Consider the following 23162-nt stretch of genomic DNA (forward strand, 5'->3'; position numbering starts at 1 on the left):
TTCTACATTCTACAGCAGATCCAAAACACACCAGCAAGTCCACCTCTGAATGGCTGAAGAAAAACAAAATGAAGACTTTGGAGTGGCCTAGTCAAAGTCCTGACCTGAATCCTATTGAGATGCTGTGGCATGACCTTAAAAAGGCGGTTCATGCTCGAAAACCCTCCAATGTGGCTGAATTACAACAATTCTGCAAAGATGAGTGGGCCAAAATTCCTCCACAGTGTTGTAAAAGACTCATTGCAAGTTATCGCAAACGCTTGATTGCAGTAGTTGCTGCTAAGGGTGGCCCATACAGTTATTAGGTTTAGGGGGCAAACACTTTTTCACACAGGGCCATGTAGCTTTGGATTTTTTTCTTCCTCATTAATAAAACCCTTCATTTAAAAACTGCATTTTGTGTTTACTTGTGTTATCTTTGACTAATGTTTAAATATGTTTGATGATCTGAAACATTTAAGTGTGGAAAACATGCAAAAAAGTAAAAAATCAGGAAGGGGGCAAACACTTTTTCACACCACTGTATATATATATGCATATTTTCGCCCGTTACACAGCTTTTTGCGGGTTACCCGTCGAGTACCCGCAGGCACCTGACCCAGTGCAGGACTCTAGTCTCACATGAGTAGATTTTGGACAGCCAACATAAACTCCTGTAATTGTAGCCTGGAGTAACGGGGTAATTTCTTCAGGTTGGCCATTGATAAACTGCTGCTTTAGATTGACATTATGCAGCAGTGGGTTCTGAAACAGAGCTACTAGAGAAAAATTGAACCATATAAAATATGTGTGTACAGCTTAATGCTGAGAGACACATTGGTGCAATAACATAGTAGTGAGAGTACCAGACAATACCTTTTTGCTACTTTACTTTTAGAAACACACTGTAAGATTTTGTTGTTGTTTAAGCGTTTGTCTTTTCTCATTTTCCCTTTTTGTTCATTTAACAGAACAAGCCAAACATAGCAAACATATGGGGTCAGATCAGTCTCATAATGAATGAACTCACGCAGGGTTTTTCACGAATGCACATGCTCTGGTTCACAGTTGTATTTCGGACTCACTAATGCACACGATCTGTTTCGCAAATGCACACACTCTGGTTCACAAATATAATTTTTGCATTTACAAACTGCTTCTCATTTGTGAACCTTTCTACATTTGTGAGGGAAATCTGTGTGGTGAATTTTGAGACTCCCCTGACGTCGCAGGTCAACGAACGTCACCATTGGCTGATAAATTTGTCAATCAAATTTATGATTCTGATTGACAGATTCATCAGTTAATCAGGTGTGGTCGCTTTCAGCCAATCGTATGGCTCCTTACATTTTCTCCACACTTTTAAACCAATCGCAGAGCTACTGAGCTACTGTTTGCAGTGGTCAAACAAGACACGCTAGACTGAAACGGTGGAAGAGACATGGATCAATCTCAACCTGTAAGTAACACATTTATCTTATTATCCCCTCATTGTAAATCATGCAATGTTATTGAATTATAATGAGTTGAAGCGTTCTGCTTAGCCAAGTAACATGTTTGAATGAACATAAACTATGAATACAGCCTTCCCGGTTTCGGAATGGAGGGTTGTCCCCAATATGGGGAATAGTGGGGGCTTTACAAAAAATGGGAAACTCTGCCATTAAGAAGAGTGGAGGTCAATTTTCGGAAAGGCGGGAAGGCTGTATTCATAGTTTATGTTCATTCAAACATGTTACTTGGCTAAGCAGAACGCTTCAACTCATTATAATCCAATAACATTGCATGATTTACGAGGGGATAATAAGATAAATGTGTTACTTACAGGTTGAGATTGATCCATGTCTCTTCCACCGTTTCAATCTAGCGTGTCTTGTTTGACCACTGCAAACAGTAGCTCAGTAGCTCTGCGATTGGTTTAAAAGTGTGGAGAAAATGTAAGGAGCCATACGATTGGCTGAAAGCAAACACACCTGATTAACTGATGAATCTGTCAATCAGAATCATAAATTTGACTGACAGATTGAACCAGAGCGTGTGCATTTGCGAAACAGATCGTGTGCATTAGTGAGTCCGAAATACAACTGCGAACCAGAGCGTGTGCATTCGTGAAAAACCCTGCGTGAGTTCATTCATTATGAGACTGATCTGACCCCATACAAACACAGCAGATTAGCACAAGCACCCATGAAAGAACTTTGCTGAAGTAAAATCATATACAGTTGGCAGTTTAGGACATCTGGAAATATCTGTTCAAAGTTTTCAGCGCTTGATGCTGTGGACACAGTTTGGTTGGTTTTATTACCATTTTGCGATTAGCTTTGTAGACAGCTAATGAGATTGGAACACTTTGAAGCTGGAAACTGGAAAAGCTTAACAACTGTTGAGCAGTTGAGATGTCATGTTATGCCTCTGTCACAGCTCCATGAGCTTCATGTCTGTGTGTATATGTATGTACAGCATGATGAGTAACAGAGCAAACCATCTGTAAGAGGTTCAACTTCTGTATCCTTATCATGCGCTCAATGATTAAAGTGAAGCAATGAAAATCTTATGCCCCAGACACCCTCCAACAATGCTCAATGAATATTTTAAAAAAGCAAATGACGCAAAAGCAAAATCTGAATCTATGAAACAAAATACTGCAAGCTGCAAATACAGGGCTAAAACGTAAACAAATAAAAACATAAAATTTTGTGTAGATGGAATTGCGAATGAATAAACTGAATGTAAACAGGGATGTAGTAAATGTATATGCACAATGAGAATAATAACTACAAAATGCATTTCCTTCTCCCAACTATCCCAAACCTACAACTTGCCCAAGAACCATTTCTTCCGTTACTTACAGGTTAGGAGCTTCGTACAAAAGTCATTTAGTTCATTTCCGGATAAACATAAAAACATATTGAATATATTCTTGAACTGAAATCAGACCGGAGAGGACTAGTAGCCCAGATCTATGATCTTATCCAGAGCATTAACCCACACTCCACTGAAAACTTAAGGAAGGCCTGGGATTCTGACCTTGGAGTAGTTTTTAAAGACGATCAATGGGACTCCACCTTAAATCTGATACACACATCATCTACGTCTGCTAAGCACGGTCTAATCCAATTGAAAGTGGTACATAGAGCTCACTTTACTAAGGCCAGGCTGGCAAAGATCTATCCGAATGTTAATCCATTATGCCCCCGGTGTAGAGGACAGCCAGCAAACCTAGTACACATGTTCTGGTGGTGTCCGAACCTCTCCACCTTTTGGAAAAGTATTTTCAAAGCTTTTAGTGAGATATTTGGAACCCAGTTGGATCCTGATCCGATCTGTGCCCTCTTTGGGCTAATACCAGAGGAATCTCGAGCTGCCTTACCAGCAAAAGCCTATGTCGTAATAGCCTTTACCACACTCCTTGCGAGGCGTTTGATCCTTTTCAGATGGAAACAACAAGCTCCCCCATCCTTTTCTCACTGGGTCAATGATGTTATGTATTTCCTAAAGCTAGAAAAAATCNTAAACCTATGGGTGGGTGGGTGGGAGGGGATGGGAATGGTGAACTCACTGTGTTAATATATCTGCTGAACAATGCACTTCTACATTTTGGGGATGAATATGTAAATTGAAGTGATATGCATTTGTTCTGTATTTTTCATCTCTGTGGGATAATAATTGTAAAAAACCAATAAAACATATTTACAAAAAAAAAAAAAAAATTGCATTTCCTGCATATACGTGTGAATGTAGACAGCTGAAATTGCAAAGCATTGCTGAAAATACAGGAATCTCAGAGTGCAAATGCATGCAGTGCACTAATCCTGGAAACTGACCGTAAATTGGCAGAGTTGGAAGCTAAACTGCATTACTTATGGTTTTTTGTTTTGTTTTTTGTTTTTTGTTTTTTCATCTGTTGCTGTGTAGAACCTGGGTCCATCCGTGTTGGCTGGAGTGGCTGTGATGGTTCTGATGGTTCCTGTTAATGCTGTGATCGCAATGAAAACCAAAACCTACCAGGTGGGACTTCTACACAGACACACATTGTCACCCATGTCCTGTGCATGGTGTTAGGTTATGTGTTCAGTGACAGTGAGGTCATATCCAACAGATCACCTGTTATTCTCATACATACACACAGATGGAACACATGAAGAGGTCTTATTTCAACCAAGCTGTGAGCACTGAGGATCCATAGTTAACCTTGTGTCAGTTTGGAGCAATGTGTTGATTATATTTGTTCCTTTAAAGATTTTGTGCGTGTGTGTTGAGCAGGTGGCTCAGATGAAGAGTAAGGACAGTCGCATTAAGCTGATGAATGAGATGCTAAATGGCATTAAGGTGCTTAAACTGTATGCCTGGGAGATGGCCTTCAAGGACAAGGTGTCAAAAATCCGTGAGAGTGAGCTGCAAGTCCTTAAGAAGGCTGCCTACCTGGGTGCAATGTCCACCTTCACCTGGGTCTGCGCACCTTTCCTGGTGAGTCCAGCACAGAAGGTCAGACATGCACTGCAATTGAAGGGCGTAGTTTGTTTCATCTCATCCTCTGGACATGGCATCATGTTGCACAGATAGTACAGACATCCAAGCAAGCACTGTGTCTAAAAATTCTAAACAAACTGCACTTCTATTGTAGGGAAAATAACTTCTCATTTTCTGCATATAAAAGCATACATTTTTAGAGTACATTAAAAAGGACCGTGATCTCATGAAGATCTTTTTCTTTCCCTTTGATCTTTGTCCCTCCTGCTGGTTCACTGTACAGGTCGCCCTGTCCACGTTTTCTGTGTACGTACTGATTGACGAACGAAACGTGTTAGATGCCCAGAAGGCATTTGTGTCACTGGCACTCTTCAACATCCTGCGTTTTCCTCTCAACATGCTGCCAATGGTCATCAGTAGTATGGTGCAGGTTAGTGTGCCTCTATTCCCATGCTAAGCACTCAGTCACACTCACTTGTCTTCATTGTTCCACTGTGTATTATTTCCTTTCATGTTTGATATTCAATCGGTAATAAAAAAAAAAAAAGGTATGGAAGAAGTCCACTGTTTTACTTGGGTCTTAGAACTCAGCTGTAAAGATGAAAAGCCTTCACATTGCTTTAAATGAGGGTTCAGGAGACATAGAGCTAGCTGGGTCATCCGCTAATTGGAAGATCAGTGGTTCAATCCCCGACTCTTTCAGTCCGCATCTCAAAGTCTTTGGACAAGACGCTGAACCCTAAATTGCTCCTGACGGTTGTGCCATCAGCGTGAATGTCTAAAAACTAAGTAGCAGGTGACACCTTGTGCGGTAGCCTCGGCCACAAGTGTACGAATGTGTGTGCGAATGGGTGAATGTGACTCTCAGTGAGTGGTAGGAAGACTAGAAAGGTGCTATACACGTGCAAGTCCATTTACCTAAGAAGGTGTGACACCTCAACTGATTTAATATAATTTTAACTGGTATACTGGTGTTTTTATTTGACCTCTTTATTTATTTGTTTTATATGCACTCACTTGCACTTTGAGATAGGCCAGTGCTATACCTGTAGTTCCCTTGTTTGTAACCTTACAAACAAGGCAAATGGTTGCACTACTCTTGCAACAGTAGTCTGCAACTGTAACACACTCAGCGCACTATGTTGGCAACTTGTCTATGTTGATGTTGACTGTATGTATGTATGTGAATATTGCAGCTGTTTGCACTATACTGCCCAAGACAAATTTCCTTTGCAGGACAATAAAGTTTATCTTATCTTATCTTATCTTAGATGTAACACTACAGCGTTGGTCTCTAGTGCGACATATAACATACGAGTCAGCAGCACTTTATAAACAATAACAATGGCATTTCCATGACAATAGTAATCATTTCCTTCCCAGTAAGGAGGGTAAGGAGCTCCTGGACTTTATTGTTTTCACAATTTGTGGACATTTTCAGCCACAATGATTCTTCTTTGAGTTAGCTGCTAACTGCTATCACCTGCTTTATAAATCACCCGTGGTTGGTCACATGCACACATGTCGTCAAAATGTTATGCCTGTGCTGACCATGATCCCATCCTGCTGGCTGACCCCTTTCCCACAAATGGTTGTTTCGGGGCTGTTACTACCCCTGCTACCAGCTTAAAGGCAAGGCAACTCTGTCCCCCAGAGTCGGCGATTGTACCTTTTAAACAGAACAGCAAGGCGGCATAATGGCGTGAAACTCCTGCCTTGAAGGGGCAGTGTAAAAGAGGCTTATGTGTCAACCCTGTGATAGTCTGGTGTCCTGTCCAGGGTGTACCCTGCCTTTTGCCCATCGTCAGCTGGGATAGGCTTTAGTCCCGCTGCAACCCTGTACCAGGGTAAGCAGCCACTGATAATGAATTAATGAATGAATGAGGACTCCTGAATCCAGGGCAGGGGGAATGGTTCATCTAAATTACAAAACAAAAGAACAACTTTCTTCCCTCCCCATGCAGACACTGGGGAGGAAAGAATGGGAGGTAAGACACTTAATCATCCTTTTTATCATGGGAGTTGAAGCATCTGAAAGGTCTTCATCTTATCTTTACTTTCAGACAACCAGAGCCTCTTTACATAAAGCAAGTGTGAAGCACTCTCTCAAAATACTAAACCATGACAATGCACAAATCATTCATTCCCTCGTGTATAATATTTTTCTACCACGCTCGTGCAAATGCATCTGGTTCTACAATTTTTGAGATTTATAAAACAGAATCAGGTGTACCTGGGGCTTTATAAATCTGATGAAAAGAAAGGGTATGCACATTTTTGTAATTATGCACACACACACACACACACACACACACACAGTTTTAGTCATGAATCTACACAGAGTCTCATGCATCTGGCCCTTGGTGTTTGTGGGTTTTCCTCCCTCTGCGTTAATCTTTAGGCCAGCGTGTCGTTGAAAAGGCTGAGAGTGTTTCTTTCTCATGAGGAGCTGCAGGAAGACAGTGTGGAGCACAAAACAGTAGCAGGCTGTAAGTTTTTATCTTCTGCTGTTCTTTCTGTTGCTTTGTCTGCTGTGCCCTCTCTCTTTTCCCACAGTTGTACATTTCCACATCATGTGTAGATCCCCTTTCCTGTATATGTATATGGAGGTATTTCACACACAATATATTAATATGCCTCCTTTCTCTTCCTCCCAGCCCCACATAGTATTTCCATTGTGGATGGAGTTTTAAGCTGGTCTAGAGCTGAATCACCGGCACTGAACAGGTATGTCATCTTTCCTCAGGATGCTTCAGTGCATTTACATAAATGAAAAAAATAATAACAACAAAAATGTAATGTACAAATTACAGGCTTGCACACTTCATTTGAAGGATAGGTTCACAGTTTTTTAAATGTTCTTTGTAGGTATGTCGGTTCAGTTTAATCTTGCTTTTGAAAGCCCACCACCCATTAAGTGCTAATATATCTGATAATTTTTTAGGCGCGAAAAAAATAAAATGAAATAAAATATGTGAAATACAAGAGGCACTTTCCTTTTAGTCTGGCACTCCATTAACACAGTTAGCCTTAGTGCAGCATTTTTAAGCGCTATGCATTTAGAGTTCAGACAGGCGGCTAGCGGTATTATTATGCGTGGGAGCTAGCTAGTACAGGGCTCGACAGTGCGAGCGTTTCACTCGCATTTGCGAATAAAAATATGTGTGTGCGAACTGTAAAAAATATTTAGGGGCACATGTGCGCATGAAAAAATCAGCCAAAGCAGCCTATATTTTTGTCAATAAAAAAATATGATAATCTAACCGCAAATGTTGGAGGAACTCCAGCCGCCTTCCCTCTTCCCCGTGTGACACGGTTATGGGCGGTTTTCCAAGCCACTGTCGGCACAATGAATATAAGTCCCACCGTCAGTAGCGTGGAAATAGCCTAAGTCAAAGTGTGGAGGAGATGGACCAGGTGGATCTCCGGGGAAGCCTGCTCCGTTCTCCCCGTGGTTCAAATAATTTCAACTCTGAGCGCAGCGCTCGGGTGGAAAATCAGAGCGGTGCGCGACGCCAAGGGTAGCGGTGCCGCTTTGTCAGGCGTTGCTGCCCTCTCCATAGACAAACAATAGGACAGCCAGCGCAGTGCGGTTTTACAACTGATCATGTGTAGAGGCCTTTAGGGACCGTTCGCCACGGTACCGCTGCTGGGCAGGGTGGAAATAAAGCCCTTTTCACACAGAGCGCGCAAAGCGCAGACCTCCGCCGACGAACCCATTCATTGTGTATGTGCTACCGCGGCGTAAGAGCGCACTGCTCTGCCGCCGAGCTGAGCGGCGCAAGGGGGGCGCATGTCGCGGCGTCTACGCGCCGCCAGCCTGCGCTCGAATTGAAATTTCTTTTAATTTCCCCGCAACGCGCTGTGACGACACCTCAGCACCGCACGTCCAATAGCAGAGAAGAGCCTGAAGTAGACCCGGAAGCGGTCACCATGGAGCTGTAGCTAAGTAGACCCGGAAGCGGTCACCATGGAGCTGTAGCTCCTGAATGAGCCTGTACTCCCCCAAATCTTGTCCTCTGCGCCCTACCCCGCGGTGGGCGCCGCGAAAGCTCTGTGTGAAAGAGGCTTAAGAGTTTCAGAGGACCTGGAGAATGTTTTAGGATAGTAATAACTATAATTAATAATTATATAAGATAATCATATTGCAAAGATAATATATATAAGATAATAACATTAAAGATAAAATTAAAAACTTGATGATTTTACCTTTCTGTACATTTTGTATACAAATTCATTACATAATTTTGCTTGTAAATGTCTATTTGCATCACGTTTATTACGGAAAACACATTATTTGATCAATTTACATTGTGCCCTTAAAGTTCTTTGTGCGCTCCTTACTTTTTCAACGTAGGAGCACATGTGCTCCTTGGGAAAAAAGTTAGCATCAAGCCCTGTAGTAGTGCTGTCCATTCAGCAATTACAGCTGGTAATGCTGTCCTGACCCATAGTGGTGGGATGGCGTTGCTGAGGAAACATGGTGGTCACCCTACTGTCTCCCTCCAGGTAGCCCTGGTGAGTAAGCGGCTTAATTTCTAGCCGGCAAATCCCTTTAGCATTACTAATTAACATATGGTAGCACCACTAGCCATGCTGATGCTGCTAATGGTGCTGCTCCCACCAAACCTGAGGTTGTGAAGTGCAAAGTGGACAAGGCTAGGTGACCAGTGTAGCATCAATATCTTAATAATGTTATTCTTAAAGCTGTACTTTTTACCACATTGCTACATTTTATACAATAACTTTCTCATATGTGCTGAAACTGTCACCATAGCCACACAGTAGCATGAGACAGCTTGTGAAAAAAAGAATCCACATGTAACATGATTTTTTTTCACAGACTGTCTCATGTGCTACTGTGTAGGAGTGAGTTTCAGCACATATGAGAAAAAGTTATTTTTATAAAAGTTACCAAATGTATCAACATTGCACAGCATGGCGCTAGTACTATAACTAAAAGAAGAAAAGAAGCAAAATCAACCGACATGTGTAACTGGTAAAAAAAAAAAAATCTCTGTAGTTCACCATTGACATCTCCAGTCCATTTCTAAAAAGTACTCACATGCCCATATGTACAATGAAGTTGCCAAATCTGAAATGAGGTTTCAGCTGTCTGAGTGAGTCAAATCAAGTGGATTCTTTCAAAAGTTACAATTGTTTTAGTACAAAATTCCCAAGGAAGCCAGCCAGGTATCATATTGTCATACAGATTGTCAGCTTACCATAAGTAAGCATTTCAGTTGCTTCTTTTCATCCTGCTAATGTGTTTCCTCCCACAATATCACTAGCCAACAAAATACAAATAGTTGGCAATGTAACTATTTATAAACATACAATAATAATTATAATTATGATAATAAATTGGATTTATATAGCGCTTTTCAGGATACTCAAAGACGCTTTACAGAGAGCAATTAAAAAAAATAGAAAAATAATCCATAGAATCCAAACAATACATATTGAGTTATTAACATGTACTTTTTTTTAATTAAGAAATTAATCTCATTAAGTCTCAGATAAATTGAGTTGAATAATCCTATGTGTCTGCAGGTTGAATGTGTGTGTCCCAGAAGGCTCTCTGGTAGCCGTGGTGGGACACGTGGGTTCAGGAAAGTCCTCACTGCTTTCTGCCCTGCTCGGAGAGATGGAAAAACTAGAAGGAACTGTGGCTGTCAAGGTGGCTGCTCTGGCTCTCCTACACAAACACACTGATGCTCGCTCACAGCAGCAGTGCACACTGAAACCAATATGTGTGTTACTTTTCCAATATGGAGTAAAATATTTTGAAGATTTTAAGGGCACAGGTCCTGGAAGACTACGGCAAATAAGATGGGTCTTAAAATGGAGCCTTGCAGTACACGACAGGCGATGGGAAGATAAGGGGAAAAGAGGTTTCCAATACTAACAGAGAGGGATCTATCAGTTAGGTAGGAGACAAACCACTGGAGGGCGCTACCCTGGATATCAACCTTCTGCTCAACACCATTCAGGAGAATAGAAAAATCAGATGTATCGAAGGTGGGGCTAAGGTCTAATAGTTAGTATGGCACATTTACCAGAGTCAAGAGGCAGTAGTAGGTCATTGTAGCCCTTAAGTAGAGCTGTCTCCGTGCTGTGACGTGCCCTGAAGCCTGACTGATATTGCTCTATATTGTTATTTTCTAAAAAGGACAAGAGTTGAGAATAGACATTTTTGTCTATGACCAAAATGGCAACTTGGAGGGAGAGAGGGATGACAGACAGAACATAGACAGGAGGTGAAATAGCATATCTAATGTTATCAGTATTACTTGTGAAAAGTGTACAAATTCATCACGTGATTGCGGTTTGCAGAGGGCAGGCAGTAGCAGCAGGGTTAAGGACTATAATCATTGTGTCAAATAGTACTTTGGGAGAGAAGGCATTCATCATGTCAGCAAAGTACTTTGTCCTTGCTGCTTTAATAGCATGCTGATAGTTAACAAGACAGGGTCTTATCGTGCCTTATGGGTCTTGGAGCCTGTCTTTTTTCCATTTTCTCTCTACTTTCGTAAACAATTGCCTGAGAGCACAGGTGTCATTATTGAGCCAGGTTTAAGTTTTAGGTTTTTTGATTTTGAATGAGGCATCAGAGTCCAAGATGTCTGCGTAAGCAAGGTTAAACCGGCCGATCAGGAGCAAACAGTGTGGGTTCCATATTGTGTCTATGGTATCTTTCATAAGATTATATCTTCCATGTGTACGGGGACTGACCCACTGGGGCAGCTGACATGGATACCGCTTTAAGACACACTACTGTGTGGCCTGTGTGCATTCTCCCTCATAGACAAAAATCACACTAACCACATTGCTTACTATCAAACTGACTCAGTTGGGGGAAATAGTATAGGTGTTTCTGCTGCTTTGTCCAAGCACTCTAGTAATAGTTAGCCGCTACTTCTATCAACATAAACCATGGCGTTTGAATCCACTTCCTGTCCTGTATTAGTTTTTATTTGAGGACTGTCTCTAGTTTTTGTCTCATTTTCATCATAGTTTTTATTGAAACTAACGCTGATTCTAACTAGACAGCAGCCAAAAGGTTAACTTGGTAGTTTGGCCAGCTCACACAATTAAAGCTAACTAGCTACCAGTGATGGTGCAGGGCAGAGTTGAGGGGGTGCTGAGACAAACACACTGTATGTTATGACATCATACTACTTTTTCCATTAGAGTGGCTAGGATCGTTTCTATCTAAGAGCTCTCCACAGTATAGCACACCCATGGATTGTGGGGACGTAAGAGTGGTTCATCCGCTGCAGAGCAGGATTGCGCTCTGTCTTACTGCTCATCACCAACTCTGGAATGCCATGAAATTTACAATGTGTGTGTGCTGGTGTTTGCCACCAGGGTTCGATGGCCTACGTTCCTCAGCAGGCCTGGATCCAGAATTCCACACTGAAAGACAACATAATATTTGGTCAGGAAAGGAGAGAGGCCTGGTATCAGCGTGTGGTGGAGGCATGTGCCCTTCAGCCTGACCTTGAGATCCTTCCTGCTGGAGACGAGACAGAGATTGGAGAGAAGGTATCAACTCAAGATCACATAGTTTGTGCATCTGTAGAATGGTACAGATGTAGAGTATCTCACTAAGTTGTCTGCATTTAAAACACTGTGGTGGGATCAAAAAGGTAGAAAGCTTTACAGCTGACAGCAGTTTTTGATCGAACCAGCAGGGCCTGCCTGGTTGTTGACACATGCATTTTATGGAAGCTCCCTAACTGGGAGATAATGTTAACATCATGGGTTTACCGATGCCTATGGCCCTTTACTTGAAGCTACAGGGACACATACTCATCCCTGAGGCATTTGGCTACTGAGCAAGGGTCAATACCCACTTGAATCACAGGTCTTTAAACCTCTGTTAGAGATAATGTTATGAAACGCTCCTTCTGTACAGTTTTAAAACATACATAGATATTACACAAGGCACAACAGTCTTTAAATGAAATTTACCATTGCCTTGCTTCTACCTCTACCTGTATCTGTGTCTCCTCTGTATAGGGGGTGAATCTCTCTGGAGGTCAGAAGCAGAGGGTAAGCCTGGCCAGGGCTGTCTATTGTGACCGTGCTGTCTACCTGCTGGATGACCCGCTGTCTGCCGTTGACGCTCACGTAGGAAAACATATCTTTGATCACGTCATTGGCCCACAGGGACTGCTGAAGGACAAGGTGTGTATGATCTCAAGCTTAGCCATCCTAAAGCAGCACAGGGAGGTTCATTGTATGACAACAGTCAATCAATCAAGTTGAAGTGGACCATATTTGGATGAGAGGCCAGAGCTGTGAAGAATAGATTCGACTGAGAAGCCAAGGACACTATTAGCAGACAGCCTATCACTCAAAACGGTCCATACTTACTAGCAGACCAGACGAACCACTGTCATATTGTTTCATGTATCATCTCCACTTTAAAAGTTTTGGATAAACAGAAATTCTGACCTGGTGATGATAATGACACTAGAAGAAAAGTCAACCATTTCCTCTTCCAGATGTCTAAAACAAAATACACAGTAATCTATCCAAAAGTTGTCGAAATATTTCAATGACAAAACAAATGTCTACCTGAATGTAGCACCAGAGAGAAGTCAAAGGATCACCAAAGTCATTAGGATTCATCCCTCTGGGCACCATAAATTTCTGTACAACATTTTTGACAATCCATCCAAAAGTTATCAAGTTATTTCAGTCCGGACCAAAGTGGTGCACCAACAGGCCGCTATCTCAGTGTCAGCAGTATCAGTGCCGAAGTAACCAGATAAGGATCAAGGGAAAAAAATGTGACTGGGACAGATTGTATCCGTCTGGCGTAGAGTTTTTGTTTTTGATATCTGTGTATGGTAACACAGTAGATCTAAAGGTTTTTAAATGATTATAACCGTGCTGACTTGGAATTAATACAGTAATGATTAAGTGACTTTAAAATGGTACAGGCATGTTGAATGTGTGTGAATGTGTGCAGACTCGTGTGCTGGTGACTCACGGACTGCGCTACCTGCCCCAGGCCGACCTGATCCTGGTCATGGTGGAGGGAGAGATCACAGAGATGGGCTCCTACCAGCAGCTCATGGCCACAGAGGGAACCTTTGCTGAGTTTCTGCGAACATACACTGCAGTTGACCACACTGACAACAATCGTGAGACAAACTCCAAACACACTGCACTTTACACAGACACACCTGTTGTAGATCTCAGCGGTAAATATAAATATAGAGCATTTTAAAGTTGTTTTTCCTTGGTCACAACAAGCAGAGGTCATTAACTGCAGTGCTGATAATGAGAAAATCTTTTCTATGAACATTAACAATGTTGTGGATCTCAGTTTGCTGCAGTGGGTGCAGGTACTGTTTGTGGATCAATCCTTTGTCACAAAAACATAATTTGTTTCCTTCCATGATTCAGAGTCTGTGCCAAGGAGTGGAACCAAAGGAGTAGAGAACAGCAGTGCACCTGCTCGTGTTGGGTGAGTAAAACAACACTGAAGCTCTATGGCACAGAGAAATCAGATATATCAAGCTTCAACAATGTAACAGTCTCTACTCCCACTGTCTCCCAATAATTATTATCATTGTTATTTTTGTTTGATTCTTTTGAGTTTGGTTTTGGTAGGGGTTTTTATTGTGTGTTTTGTTGTTAAAGGAGAGATGTATTAAGATGAAAAAGACGAGGAACTCACTCAGTCAATATAGTATAACCTTTATGTCTACTGTCACTATGACTGGATCACAGCCATGATGACATTCAGTACAACAGCACTCCCTCTCATCAGATATTGCTTTTATATAACAGTGCTACAAGTGCCAGTTATTAGTTAAGAGTAACAGGAGATGACAGATTGTGATTTGTTTGTTTATTTATTTATTTTTTTTGCTCCTTCAACACAAATAGTTCCACAACTGTTCCAAAACATTCCTGCACATTAGCATTAGCTAGCGACTTTGTGAAAGCTTGGTCAATACGCAAAGCCTGATTCATAGAGGGCACGACAGGAATTTATGTTTAAAGAAAAAAAAAAACATTAAAGAAATTGATTTTTTTTTGTGTGTGTGGCTTCATAATAGCTCTAGAAGAGCTAACTCCCCTTAGTTATGGTTGACTGCAGAGTTCCATACCAGGTCACTTATCATGCCAAATAAATTTAAAATCATTTTATCCTCCATCTAGCCATCCATGCATTTTCATCCGCTTATCCGGGGCGGGTCGCAGGGGCAACGGGCTGTGCAAAGCACTCCAGACATCCCTCTCCCCAGCAATGCTTTCCAGGTGCTCCTGGGGGACCCCAAGGTGTTTCCAGGCCAGATGAGATATGTAATCCCTCCAGCGTGTTCTGGGTCTGCCCCAGGGCCTCCTACGTGTGGGACATGCCTGAAATATCTCAAGCGGGAGGCGCCCAGGAGGCATCCTGATCAGATGCCCAAACCACCTCAACTGACCCCTTTCGATGCAAAGGAGCAGCGGCTTTACTCTGAGCTCCCTCCTGATGTCCGAGCTGTTTACCCTATCTTTAAGGCTGAGCCCAGCCACCCCATGGAGGAAACTCATTTCAGCCACTTGTATCCACGATCTCATTCTTTCAGTCACTACCCAGAGCTCATGACCATAGGTGAGGGTTGGGATGTAGATGGGCCAATAAATTGAAAGCTCTGCCTCTGGCACAGCTCCCTCTTCACCACTATGGACCGGCGCAGGGCCTGCATCACTGCAGAAGCTGCATCTAACCGCAGATCCATCTCGCGCTCCATTCTACCCTCACTTATGAAAACCCCGAGATACTTGAACTCCCTTGTTTGAGGTAGTAACTCTCCCCCAACTTGGAGGGGGCAATTCACCAATTTCCAACAGAGAACCATGGCCTCAGATTTGGAGGTGCTGACTCTCATCCTGACCACTGCAAACCACCCCTGTGCATACTGCAGGTCACAGTGTGATGAAGCCAACAGAACCACATCATCTGCGAAAAGCAGAGATGCAGTTCTAAGGTCCCCAAACCAGACCCCTTTCTCCCCCTGGCTACGCCTCGAGATCCATGTAAATCACAAACAGGATTGGTGACAAGGGACAACCTTGACGGAGGCCAACACCCACCAAGAACGTGTTTGATTTTACACCAAGTATACGGACACAGCTCTCACTTTGGTCATACAGGGACCGGATGGCTCGTAGCAGCGAGCCCGGTACCCGTACTCCCACAGTACCCCCCACAAGAGCCCCTGAGGGACTTGGTCGTAAGCCTTCTCCAAGTCCACAAAGCACATGAAGACTGGATCGGCAAACTCCCACGACCCCTCCAGCAGCCTTGCAAGGGTAAAGAGCTGGTCCACTACTCCACGGCCAGGACAGAATCCGCATTGTTTCTCCTGAATCTGAGTTTCGACAATCTGTCGGAGCCTCCTTTCCAGCACCCTGGAGTAACATTTACCAGGGAGGCTGAGCAGTCTGATACCCCGATAGTTCAAGCACACCCTCTGGTGCCCTTTTTTGAAAATGGGAACCACCACCCTGGTCTGTCACTCCTTAGGCACCGTACCCAACCTCCACATGACACCAAGAAGAAGTGTCAGCCATGACAGCCCAACAGTGTCCAGAGCCTTCAGCATCTCAGGGTGAATCTCATCCACACCCAGCGCCTTGCTGCTTGGGAAGTTTTTGACTATCTCAGCAACCTCTGCTAAGGATATGGGCGAGAGTTTGGGTCAGCAGTTTTCCTTCTCTGCTGAGCCAACCGGTACCTGTCTGCTGCTTCAGGAGACCCCTGGGCCAGCCAGATCAGAAAGGCCTCCTTCTTCAGCCTGACAGCCTCCCTCACTGCTGGTGTCCCCCAGCGGGTTCTGAGTTGCCGCAACAACAGGAACCAACAACCTTCTGACCATAGCTCCTAGCAGTTGCCTCCACAATGGACCACTTGAATTTTATCCTATCACATGAAATCTTTATCAGTTACTTCCACTGGCAGAGTCGATACAATAGCCTTGTGTTGGGAATCAACATATATTTGCCTCACACGATGGCACCAAATATGTAGGGAATCAACATACAGTTACCTCACACGGTGGCACCAAATATGTTGGGGTTAAATTGGCTATCGGAAATAATTAATAATTATTATTAATAATTAATAATGACCTAACTGCAATTTATCACAACAATAACTCAGTAAACAGCATCAGATCACATACAACAAGTCAAACAGTCTTGCTTAGCCTGTAAAGCTGTGATAAGCTATGCCCAGTTGTTACATTACCGATCCTTGAGTGGATGGAAGAAAGAGTCACTTGGTGGTGGTGCTTTGTTAGCCGGCAGAAGAAGGCTGGGAAGATGGTTCCAGGTGCAGTCTTTGCTGGGTCCTTTGTTCCAAAGGTTCTGATCCGAGGAAGCTGGTCGCTCAGGGTCCTTGCAGAGTTAGACGCTGGGTGCTAACTCACTTAGTTCCTTGTTGCTGGAAAGCTAGTTTGCAAACCTTGTGTTTGCCAGAGAGTCTGTGATCAGTTGCCCTCCCTTTAGTGGTTTGGGCTATGGAGCAGGGGTTCGGGCCTCTTCTGTCCAGGCCCAACCGGGAAGCGGTGTGCAGCTGCTACAGCAGCTGGAGCAAGAAGAGCACTGCTCCACAGTTGGAGCAGAGAAGAGTTCTGTGGGAGGGAGCAGACCTGGTACAGATGCCTGTGACATCACAGAGTCACATGTCACTGTAAAAGGTCTTGTCCAATCAAGTTTTGGGACTTGAGTCTCACTGAGGTGTGAGGTGAGACCTCCTGTGGAGATGGGTGTCCTAGCTGTCTTTGTCTGGAGAACAAAGAGCATGCAGAGGAAAAAGCCTTTAAATCTACAGTTTAGATTTTACCAAATGATAAATCATCTGTGGTCCTGTGAATCCCAACACTTGGAAGTGTATTCATTTTAATCACCTAAGGTCTTGAGGTGATGCTTAGAGGAGATATTGTACCATTTTCCAATATCAGAATTTATTCTAGAGAGAAATGGATCATGCTTGATGGATTTTAATTGACTTAATTCTTGTGGTAATTTGACTCGAGGATACTAAATCGATTTCATTCCATAGTTTTCTCCGTTGGCTCAATCTGGCCAGTAATTAAAAGTAAGAACCTTTTCTGTACACTCAGTTTTTAGCCAGAATGTAGACCATAACCTGTAAGAGTTGACATAAACACAGGGCAGGATGGAGTAGGTCTTGACAGATTTACCAGGGCATTATCTGTGAATAGTGGCATTTTCTATACACCCTGTCCATATCTTTAATACTTTTATTTAGCTTTGGCTTAGAGCTTCCAATAGAATGGGGAAGAAAAGAGGACTCATGGAACAACCCTGTCTGCAGCCATGTTCAAGTGTCATAGAGTTTGACCGACTCCCATTATTCTTGATCGTAGCTGTTTGTTACATAAAGCTTATATGACAAATGTCTCATGGAAATTAAACTGTTCCAGCACTCTGTATAAAAAGTCCCATCTAACAGAGTCAGAGGCTTTTTCTAGCTGTCCGTAGACTGTAAAACTAATAGATGTAGCTACCACAGTGTCACTCATTGGCTTGTAGACTCCTGTTTTGAAGCCTTGAGCTGTCCCAATCTTGGTTTTTTGGAGCCAGAGGTGACCATATTTGGGTGAGATGGTGGAGTTTTGGAGGAGCAAAGGGGGGATATGACTGAGAAGTTCAGGGTACTATCAGCAGAAAGCCTGTCACTCAGAGCAACCCGCCCTTAGTTATGCATAACTTTAAGTCTTGTAAATGTAAATGGTTGAGTTATATAAAAATTCACCCCCTGTACAGTTGTCATGGATGTAAACATGTTTATTACTGCTGTTAAGTTGGGCATTTTAACATGGGGGTCAGTGGGGACTGACTTGATCTTGGAACCAGCCTCAAGTGGCCATTCGAGATACTGCAGGTTTTGGCACTTTGGTGTTGGCTCAGCTGTGGAGGTTGCAGCTTGAGACACACATCCTCTTAAAACAAAGTGACCCGAGACTAATATGAGAGGTGGTTTATTTTACTGAGATATATTATAACTAGCTGTTTGTCTTTTTTAAGCTCCTGTGTGTTTCTTTCTATTGCTCCATGTGAAAGCAGCAGTCCAGATGCCAGCAATGTGTCCAAACTGTCCCAGACGGGTAAGGAGGACAAGGTGCTGAGCAAAAATGCCAAGGACCCTGAGGTGGGCAAGCTGACAGAGGCTGACAAGGCCAGCACTGGACGGGTGAGTAGAGGCTCAACATGCTCAACCATGTCAGTGCACAGCATGGTCATATATCTTTGTGCAATATGTGATGGTCCCAGCTGTTCCCCTCTCCATCCTCAGGTCAAACTCTCTGTGTTCTGGGCTTATCTAAAAGCCATCGGAGTGCCTCTGTCCTGCATCAGTCTGCTGCTGTTCCTCACCCATCACCTGCTCTCACTGTTCTCCAACTACTGGCTGAGCCTGTGGACTGACGACCCCGTGGTGAATGGCACTCAGCCCGACAGACTAATGAGACTTGGGGTGTACGGTGGTCTCGGCCTGTTCCAGGGTGAGGAGGGTTAAGGGGAGGAAGAAGCAGATAGACAAGACAGAAATAAAACAAGGACAAAAGTAGACATTTAGCCAAGAAACTTAAAGGTTTAGTGTGGAAGATTTTCTTATGTGTGACCATGCCATAGTAGGGGAATGTTGGTGTGTGTGTGTGTGTGTGTGTGTGTGTGTGTGTGTGTGTGTGTGTGTGTGTGTGTGTGTGTATAAACCCACCCACTGATGTTATATCTGGGTTGTTAAATTGAAGACTTACCACACTGATCTCAACACCAATGACTCGTAACTACATCCTGACTTTAGCCTGACTTCAAAGGACTGAAATATACTCCTTAAACCAAAAGATGAAATATGGAGTTATAAAAAGAGGGGAAGCCAGTTAGAAATACTTTGAATCAGCCAATCACACTACACAATAAAGAGGAAGAGGTAACATTGGCAAGGCAGTCAATCAGAGAGCAAAATAATGACTTGTTTAGGACTCAGAAAAATAAAGGATTGATTTATGACTTGGATCTGAAACTGCTGCTCATTTGTGTCCATCACTAAGTTCAGGTCACACTGTTTTCAGACGCAGCAATTCAAGTGAAACTTCAGTAACTCTTCAGATAGAGCAGGTTATGTTTCAGACCTCAGTGTGTGGTTGTGTGTTTGACATTCACACAGCATGTACAAATCATCTTACTTTATAAAGCTCCCTGCTGTCTTGTAGGTGTGGCAGTCTTTGGTTACTCCCTCTCCACGTCCATCGGGGGCATCCTGGCATCCCGCTACCTTCATCAGTCCATGCTGTATGACGTCCTGCGCTCACCTATGTCCTTCTTTGAGCGAACCCCCAGTGGCAACCTGGTCAACCGCTTTGCCAAGGAGATGGATACCATTGACTCAGTGATCCCCAGTATTATTAAGATGTTCATGGGCTCTATGTTAAATGTGTTGGGTGCTTGTGTTATCATCCTGATTGCCACACCACTGGTAGCTGTCATCATCCCTGCTCTCGGTCTGCTCTACTTTTTTGTGCAGGTTAGTTTGAAAGCCCTCGTACACTTTCCATATGTTTTGGTCCTCTAAACATGGGGGACTATGCCTAAAAAGGTCTATGTTCATACACTGTTCTGCCACTTCTGACTGCACTGTATTTAATTCTGACTGATTAAAGGGATAGTAGTAGATTTTTTGAAGTGGGGTTGTATGGGGTACTTTATAGTCAGTGTATTACACACAGAAGATGGCAGTTAGTGTGCTTCCAATTTGGAGAAGCAGGCTGGAGTCCGACATAGAAGCTAAGCAATGTACTTCTGTTGAGGGGTCAGCAACAAAAAGTATTTTAGCCACTTAAAGAAGTCCCACCTAGAATAGTCAGAACTGCTTTTAGTGTACGCTATATTGAGAGTGTTTTCACTGCTTTACTTAAATATCAGTCAGTGATTTCAAACGGGAAAATGAAGCCAGCCTCCATTGAGAAAAACAGTGATATAACATTGCTGAACACAGGAGCTGCTGGTCTACCACAGCCTCTATCAGTCATTTTGTTTGTGTTAGGGTTAGGGTTGGCTTGACTTTGGTGTTTGAAAGGGTTAGTTCAGATTCACCAAATTCACACAATAACACAAACTAACTAACTGAGTGATGCAATAATAGAGCAGCATTTCCCGTATTCATTGAGCAAAAATTACTGTTTTTGTCAATGGAGTCTGGCTTTGACAAGAGTATAGATGGGGAACTGAGGTCATTAACAGCCTCCCTATCAGAACGGGCTGTGCTATGAGGTAAAGCGGTGAAAATACTCACAGTATAGCGTACTCTTAAACTGATAGTGATTTGTTTTTTAAGGTGGCTAAAATACATTTTCTCCACAGCAGTACATTGCCTAGCTTTCATGTTGGACTCCAGTCTGCTTCTCCAAACTGGAGGCGTGCTGACTGACATTTACTATATGTAATACACGGACTATGGATAAGTACCCCATACAACCCCACTTAAAAAAATCTGAACTATCCCTTTAATTGATGTGCTTGAAGTTGTTAGATGTCTCTGTCCTTCCTCTGTCCAGAGGTTTTATGTGGCATCATCTCGCCAGCTAAAGCGTCTGGAGTCAATCAGTCGTTCACCCATCTACACCCACTTCAGTGAAACACTGCTGGGCACCTCCGTCATCCGAGCCTTTGGTGAACAGGAGCGCTTCATTCATGAGAGTGATCGGCGGGTGGACCACAACCAGAAAGCTTACTACCCCAGCATCATAGCAAACAGGTTAGTGTCACTGTTAATATTCACTCTCACTAAACACACGACCTACTGCAGCAATATGTATTGTCTTTAGTGAGATAAACATAAAGGTAACATAAAGGAGGTAAAGAGATTTTTAAGAATTCTTTTGGTCTTCATTAGTTGCATTGCATGTGCCACTTGGTTCCTACAGTGGTGTGATTTCCTTATAATGTTAATGAATCTGTGTTTAGGTGGCTGGCTGTTCGCCTGGAGTTTGTAGGAAACTGCATCGTGTCATTTGCAGCTTTGTTTGCTGTCATAGCCAGAGAAAGCCTCAGTCCAGGCATCATGGGGCTGTCTATCTCCTATGCCCTCCAGGTAAACACTCATCCTCACACCTGTGATACCTGTTGGAGGTCACATCTTCTTCAGGGGCACAGAGAAGTGACAGGTTAGAAACCACTTCATCGTATAGGATGCTTTGTACAAGTTTGTAAAAAAAGGAATAGAATTCTATCATTCATCGAATCATCTTTGTATCACCTTCTGTATCAGTACCTTTCTGACCTCTTACCAGATTGGTCCAGGCTGAGGGGTTAAGCAGATCACTTCCACTTTGAGCAAAATGCAGGACAGGAGTAGCCTCTGAGATGTTTGATTACAACTGATGGTGCTCCCAATAACTAAAGAATGACCACTTCAGTCACTTCACAGCTCATTAACTACAGGGAGTTTAGCCTGACTGCCCTGTCAGTAACAGAATGTTCATTCTTTAAAAGCATTATTTCAATTATTTAAGTACTAAAGTGTTTCAGCAAAGAAAAAAAAAAATTGTGCCTCTGCACTCGCGACAGTTGTGGCCAGAGGCATAATGTTTTTCGGGTTGTCCGACCATCCATCCATCCATCCATCCATCCATCCATCCCATTCTCGTGATTGGGATATCTCAAAAACACATTGAGGGACTTTATTCAAATTGGCAAAAACATCCAATTTGAGTCAGGAAATGAACTGATTACATGTTGGTGGACAAAGGTCAAGGGTCAAGCTCACTGTGACTTCATAAAACACGCTTTTGGCCATAACTCAGGAATTCATACGATAGTTATGACAAAACTTCACACAAACATCAAATAGGATAACATAATGCGATGACATGTCATGTCCAAAAGGTCAAAGGTCAACTTCACTGTGACACCATAATGATCTGCAGAAACACTTTTATGGCCATTATTCAGCATCATATCTTAGGAACAGAAGGGGAGACATTTGTTCAGATACTGAATTGGTGACTTAAGTCTTGGGTGTCCACCTTAAAACTGTGCTGATTGTATAGATATGTGCTGCCAGGTGAAAGATGTGTGTGAAGCATCCAAGTTTTCACAGACATGGACATAAACTGTAAGTGCAACTGAACTGGTTTACAGAGGTGTACAACAATGAGGCGGTAATTCTATTATTTTTTTTATTTTATTTTTTTCAGAATTAATTCCTGAGTATTGCCAGTAGCAATTCAGCACATAACACTAAGAAAAAATGTTGAGTGAATTGGGGTGGAGGCAGAGATCTGAGACAGACATCTGAAAACCTGGACAAATAAAACCAAACATATTTGCATGGATAGGTGATACTAGTGGTAGGTCAAAAGGTTAGTGGTTTTAGAGCTTGTGAAGTGACCCCTTTTTGTCCAAATTGTCTGATATTCTTTCCTCTGTCCCATGTGCAGCTGACTGCCTCTCTGACCTGGCTGGTGAGGATGTCCTCTGATGTGGAGACCAACATAGTGGCTGTAGAGAAAGTTAAAGAGTACAGTGACACAGAGAAAGAGGTACAAAGAAAAACAGAAGAAAATTCCGGGATTACATGTCAAGGTTGTGGAGGGAGTATTTACTTGATTCTTTCTCACTTCTGTATGGTGCTGGATTGGGACTGGCAGGGATTAAACACACAGGGAACTTGA

The 23162-nt window shown here is 42.9% G+C and overlaps 1 protein-coding gene across 4 annotated transcripts in view; it reads left to right on the top strand.

Moving 5' to 3' along the window:
• The window catches only part of abcc1 (ATP-binding cassette, sub-family C (CFTR/MRP), member 1), a 105234-nt gene that overhangs the window by 76151 nt on the left and 5921 nt on the right, over window positions 1-23162 (top strand). For all 4 annotated transcript variants that reach the window (XM_050070230.1, XM_050070229.1, XM_050070228.1 and 1 more), the window contains 16 exons: window positions 3895-3987; window positions 4243-4446; window positions 4733-4879; window positions 6851-6938; window positions 7107-7176; window positions 10003-10129; window positions 11821-11997; window positions 12475-12642; window positions 13433-13607; window positions 13873-13933; window positions 18556-18682; window positions 18785-18992; window positions 19704-20014; window positions 21045-21244; window positions 21454-21580; window positions 22929-23030. In XM_050070230.1, coding sequence (XP_049926187.1) covers window positions 3895-3987; window positions 4243-4446; window positions 4733-4879; window positions 6851-6938; window positions 7107-7176; window positions 10003-10129; window positions 11821-11997; window positions 12475-12642; window positions 13433-13607; window positions 13873-13933; window positions 18556-18682; window positions 18785-18992; window positions 19704-20014; window positions 21045-21244; window positions 21454-21580; window positions 22929-23030 — 2385 coding nt within the window. The remainder of the gene's footprint in view (window positions 1-3894; window positions 3988-4242; window positions 4447-4732; window positions 4880-6850; window positions 6939-7106; window positions 7177-10002; window positions 10130-11820; window positions 11998-12474; window positions 12643-13432; window positions 13608-13872; window positions 13934-18555; window positions 18683-18784; window positions 18993-19703; window positions 20015-21044; window positions 21245-21453; window positions 21581-22928; window positions 23031-23162) is intronic.

The sequence above is a fragment of the Epinephelus moara genome, chromosome 18, assembly GCF_006386435.1.
Source record: "Epinephelus moara isolate mb chromosome 18, YSFRI_EMoa_1.0, whole genome shotgun sequence".
NCBI lineage: Eukaryota > Metazoa > Chordata > Actinopteri > Perciformes > Serranidae > Epinephelus > Epinephelus moara.